Source organism: Nicotiana sylvestris, chromosome 8, assembly GCF_000393655.2.
Source record: "Nicotiana sylvestris chromosome 8, ASM39365v2, whole genome shotgun sequence".
Taxonomy (NCBI): domain Eukaryota; kingdom Viridiplantae; phylum Streptophyta; class Magnoliopsida; order Solanales; family Solanaceae; genus Nicotiana; species Nicotiana sylvestris.
In genome coordinates this window covers 155388226-155393161 of record NC_091064.1, presented here as the reverse complement: position 1 = coordinate 155393161, position 4936 = coordinate 155388226, and the positions used below count along the sequence as shown (strand labels likewise).

Genomic DNA, 4936 nt, shown 5'->3' with positions numbered 1-4936 from the left:
TTGTGATTACGAATCAGAATACGATGATGAAGATGAAGCCTTCGAAGAGATTAGTAAGGAGTTAATTTACTTCGAAGAAAAACCCAAACCCAACCTGAATGACACATAAGCCGTCAATTTAGGGGACACAGACAATGTCCGAGAGACTAAAATAAGTGTCCACCTCGAACCAAAAATTCGGGAGGAGTTAATCAAAACACTCATCGAGTACAAAGATGTTTTTGCGTGGTCATATGACGACATGCCGGGTTTAAGCACTGATTTAGTGGTCCATAGATTGCACACTAATCCAGCATTCCCTCCCGCCAAGCAAAAGTTGAGGAAATTCAAAACTGATATGAGTGTGAAGATTAAAGAAGAAGTTACCAAGAAGTTGAATGCAAAGGTTATTCGGGTCACTCGATATCCTGTTTGGTTGGCTAATGTCGTGCCTGTACAGAAGAACGACGGCAAGATCAGAGTATGCGTCGATTACCACAATCTCAACAAAGCAAGTCCAAAGGATAACTTCCCACTACCCAATATCCATATTTTGATCGATAATTGTGCCAAGTGTGAGATTGGATTTTTTGTGGATTGCTATGCCAGGTATCATCAGATTCTGATGGATGAAAAAGATGCAGAAACAATGGCATTCATCACGCCATGGGGAACTTATTGCTACCGGGTAATGCCATTTTGTTTGAAGAATGCTGGGGCAACTTACATGAGGGAAATGACTACTGTGTTTCATGATATGATACACAAGGAGATTGAGGTATATATAGATGATGTGATCATAAAATCAAAGCATCAGGCCGACCATGTCGGGGATTTGAGGAAATTCTTCTAGAGGTTTCGCAGGTACAACCTCAAGCTGAACCCCGCCAGGTGTGCATTTGGTGTTCCATCCGAAAAACTGTAGGGATTCATAGTCAGTTGGCGAGGCATCGAGTTGGACCCATCAAAGATCAAAGCCATACAAGAATCGCCCCCTCCGAGGAACAAGACTGAAGTGATGAGTCTGTTAGGAAGGTTGAACTATATCAGCAGATTTATTGCTCAGCTCACGACAACTTGTGAGCCTATTTTCAAGTTGCTGAAGAAGGACGATGCGATCAAGTGGACTGATGAGTGTCAAGAAACATTCAATGAGATAAAGGGATACTTGTCTAACCCGCATGTGCTGGTACCACCAGAATCAGGGAGACCTTTGATTCTTTCCTTGATTGTCCTGGAAAATTTATTTGGCTGTGTACTAGGACAGCATGACGTCACCGGCAGGAAAGAACAGGCCATCTACTATCTTTGCAAGAAGTTCACGACTTATGAGGTTAAGTACACTCACCTGGAAAGGACATGTTGCGCCCTAACTTGGGTGGCACAGAAATTGAAACATTATTTGTCATCCTACACTACTTACCTCATTTCACGCTTGGATCCATTGAAGTATATATTTCAAAATCCAATGCCAACAGGAAGACTTGCGAAGTGGAAAATTTTGCTCACAGAGTTTGACATAATATATGTGACTCGGACTACGATGAAAACCCAAACATTGGCCGATCATTTGGCCGAGAATCCGGTTGATGATGAGTACGAGCCATTGAAAACTTACTTTCCCTATGAAGAGGTGATGCATATCGATGAACTGGAGCAAATTGAAAAACCAGGCTGGAAACTTTTCTTTGATGGGGCGGCTAACATGAAAGGAGTCAGAATAGGAGTTGTGCTTATTTCTGAAATAGGGCATCACTATCCTGTTACAGCTCAACTTCATTTTTATTGTACCAACAATATGGCTGAGTATGAGGCATGCATTTTGGGTTTGAGGCTAGCTGCAGACATGGATGTCCAGGAAGTTTTGATCTTGGAAGACTTGGATCTTCTGGTACATCAAATTCTAGGAGAATGGGAAATACGAGATTTGAAGCTTATAACATACCAACAATATTTGCATGATCTTTGTCAACGGTTTCGATTAGTGGAGTTTAGGAATATTCCTAGGGTCCATAATGAGGTCGCCGATGCCTTGGCTACCATAGCGTCAATGTTGCACCATCCAGACAAAGCCTATGTCGATCCTTTGCACATTCAAGTACGAGATCAGCATGGTTACTGCAACATGATTGAAGAAGAACTTGATGGCGAACCATGGTTCCATGATATCAAGGAATACATCAGAATGTGCAAGCCACGAGGGATCAAAAGAGAACAATTCGACGGTTGGCAAGTGGATTCTTCTTGAGTGGGGGAATTTTGTATAAAATAACACCAGACCTTGGATTGTTAAGATGCATAGATGCTAGACAAGCTATGGCTGTCATGTACGAAGTACATTCAGGAGTCTGCAGACCACATATGAGCGGATATGTGCTGGCAAAGAAAATTCTCCGAGCAGGTTATTATTCGATCACCATGGAGCGAGATTGTATCAGGTTTGTGCGCAAATATCATCAGTGCCAGATACACGGAGATTTGATTCATTCTCCACCATCGGATTTGCACACGATGTCGGCACCATGGCCCTTCATTGCTTGGGGCATGGATATCATTGGACCAATTGAGCCAGCAGCGTCTAATGGGCATAGATTCATTCTGGTAGCCATTGATTATTTCACCAAGTGGGTTGAGGCCAAAACTTTCAAATCGGTGACCAAGAAAGCAGTGGTCGATTTTGTTCACTCAAATATCATCTGTCGATTCGGAATCCCAAAGGTGATCATCATGGATAATGGTGCTAATCTTAACAGTAATTTGATGGAAGAGGTGTGCCAACAGTTTAAGATTACACATCACAATTCTACCCCATATCGTCCCAAGGCAAATGGAGCAGTTGAGGCAGCCAACAAAAATATAAAGAAGATACTTCAGAAAATGGTAGAAGGTTCTAGGCAATGGCATGAAAAATTACTGTTTGCGCTGCTGGATTATCGCACTACTGTCTGTACTTCAGTAGGTGCAACTCTTTATTTGTTGGTATATGGAACTGAAGTAGTGATACCTGCAGAAGATGAAATCACGTCCCTTCGGATTGTCGCTGAGACTGAAATTGATGATAATGAGTGGGTCAAAACCCGTCTGGAGCAGTTGAACTTGATTGATAAAAAAAGATTGGTAGTAGTGTGTCATGGCTAGTTATATCAAAAGAGAATGGCAAGAGCATACAACAAAAAGGTACGTCCCCGGAAGTTTGAAGTGGGCCAGCAGGTGTTGAAACATATTCTTCCACACCAGGCTGAAGCAAAAGGCAAGTTTGCCCCAAATTGGCAAGGGCCATTCATTGTGACTAGAGTGTTGTCCAATGGTGCTTTATGTTTAACAGATATTGAAGGAAAATGCATAGACATGACTATCAATTCTGATGCAGTAAAAAGATAATATGTATAATTTCTTTGTTATAACTGTTGATTGTTTGTATTTGGCATTATTTCGAAGATTGGAATGACAAAGGCAATTTGTTCTGCTATCTAAACACTTTACCCTTTGTTCCCCTTTTGAGCCTTATTTATTTCTTTCATACCCCCCTTTTGGAATCAGTAACGAAAAAGAGATAAAAAGAAAGAAAAGAAAGGAGAAAAGAAAAGAAATGAAAAGTATAACAACAAGGAAATTCAGGTGTGAACTACGTTTGACCTGATTCCTGTTAAGGATACATAGGCAGTTTCCCGGCTCGGTCATAGTAAAATAAAATATCAAAAGATCCCCAAGCAAGAAACTGGGGAAGAAGTTGTGATTTGTAATAATAAATATGATTCAAAAGTTGTAATTTTAAACCCATGTTAAATTGTTTTGAGCCTTTGATATCCTTTCTTTCTAACCCCATCCAAAAGCCCACATTACGGTCCAAGGAAAGACCTTCTGATCAATCTGCGAGAAATGCCGAGTCGAGCAAATAGAGGTGATTCATATCAGAATAACGCTCTGGTCTAAACAGGAAAAGTAACGAAAATGAGAGAGTCTTATTGGTGAAAACCCTCATGGGCACCATGAGGCGATGAAAGCTGAGAGAAAATAAAAATGAGAGAGTCTTATTGGTGAAAACCTTCACGGGCACCATCAAACGACAAGTAATTGAGGAATCAACAAATGAGAGAGGTTTGTCGGTGAAAACCCTTCGGGGCACCGCAAGTCGAACAAGGTCCGTAAAGTTAGCGGAAAGTAAATTTGGGTTATGGAAGATCTTAGAGCACAAAGCAAAACAATTGGAAAAGAGGTTGGTTAAATAGACTGGGCTGATTAATCCAAATGCATACCATGATCACTGGCGCCGGTGATTCCGCTCAGATAAGTCCCTTTTCTTACCTCTAACAGTCATCCAAATTTGGATTCTTTTCTTTATTCTTAAAATCCTTGCATTTCATTGCTGTTAATTTTACTTCTCTAAAGCTTTTCCAAGTTTAGCCTTGTAAGAAGGAATTTTAAAGCTTACTACCAGATTCGGAATTGCACAAAGCAAAATACAGCTAGAACGTGCCAAAGATGATATGATGAAAAATGGGACCTATGGTGTAAGCAAGAGTTAAAACGGTGGAATGGTTCAGTAATGTCGTGGGAGATGTACGGTTTCAGGCAGAAAGGTCAAGATGGGAGTATAGCAGTTGGGGATCTTGCAGTTAAGGATCAGTCAGAAGGTCAAAACAATCTTTTTGATCAGTTTAAGGCAGTGGGACGAAGCAAAGAATGGCAAAGAGAAAACCACCTCCAGCAAGAATGCCACAACGAACCACCACGTTTTAAACTGACGAAATTTTCTTTGATTTGAAACAGAGGCAAAAATGGCATTTGTTTCGGGAAATCGTCCGTAGGGAGAGTAAGTACTAGGCAGATTTGATCGCGGAAATTCTCAGGACCCTCCTAAAAAATGGGACCTAGTTTAAAATTCAACATAACCATGCGGAATTTGGCATAAATGCACCATAGAGGATCATAAGTGGAGCTCCGAAGTTTGTATGTT

The 4936-nt window shown here is 41.0% G+C and overlaps 1 protein-coding gene across 1 annotated transcript; it reads left to right on the top strand.

Annotated features, from left to right (window-relative positions):
- The first annotated feature begins 1777 nt into the window (after positions 1-1777).
- On the top strand, positions 1778-2227 carry LOC138875883 (uncharacterized). The gene has a single exon (XM_070154758.1). It carries the CDS (start codon positions 1778-1780, stop codon positions 2225-2227), a length of 450 nt encoding a protein of 149 aa, XP_070010859.1.
- The last annotated feature ends 2709 nt before the right edge of the window (positions 2228-4936 follow it).

What these genes read in the sequence shown, in the direction of transcription:
- LOC138875883 (XM_070154758.1), top strand. Translation starts at nt 1,778, where the DNA reads ATGGCTGAGTATGAGGCATGCATTTTGGGTTTGAGGCTAGCTGCAGAC.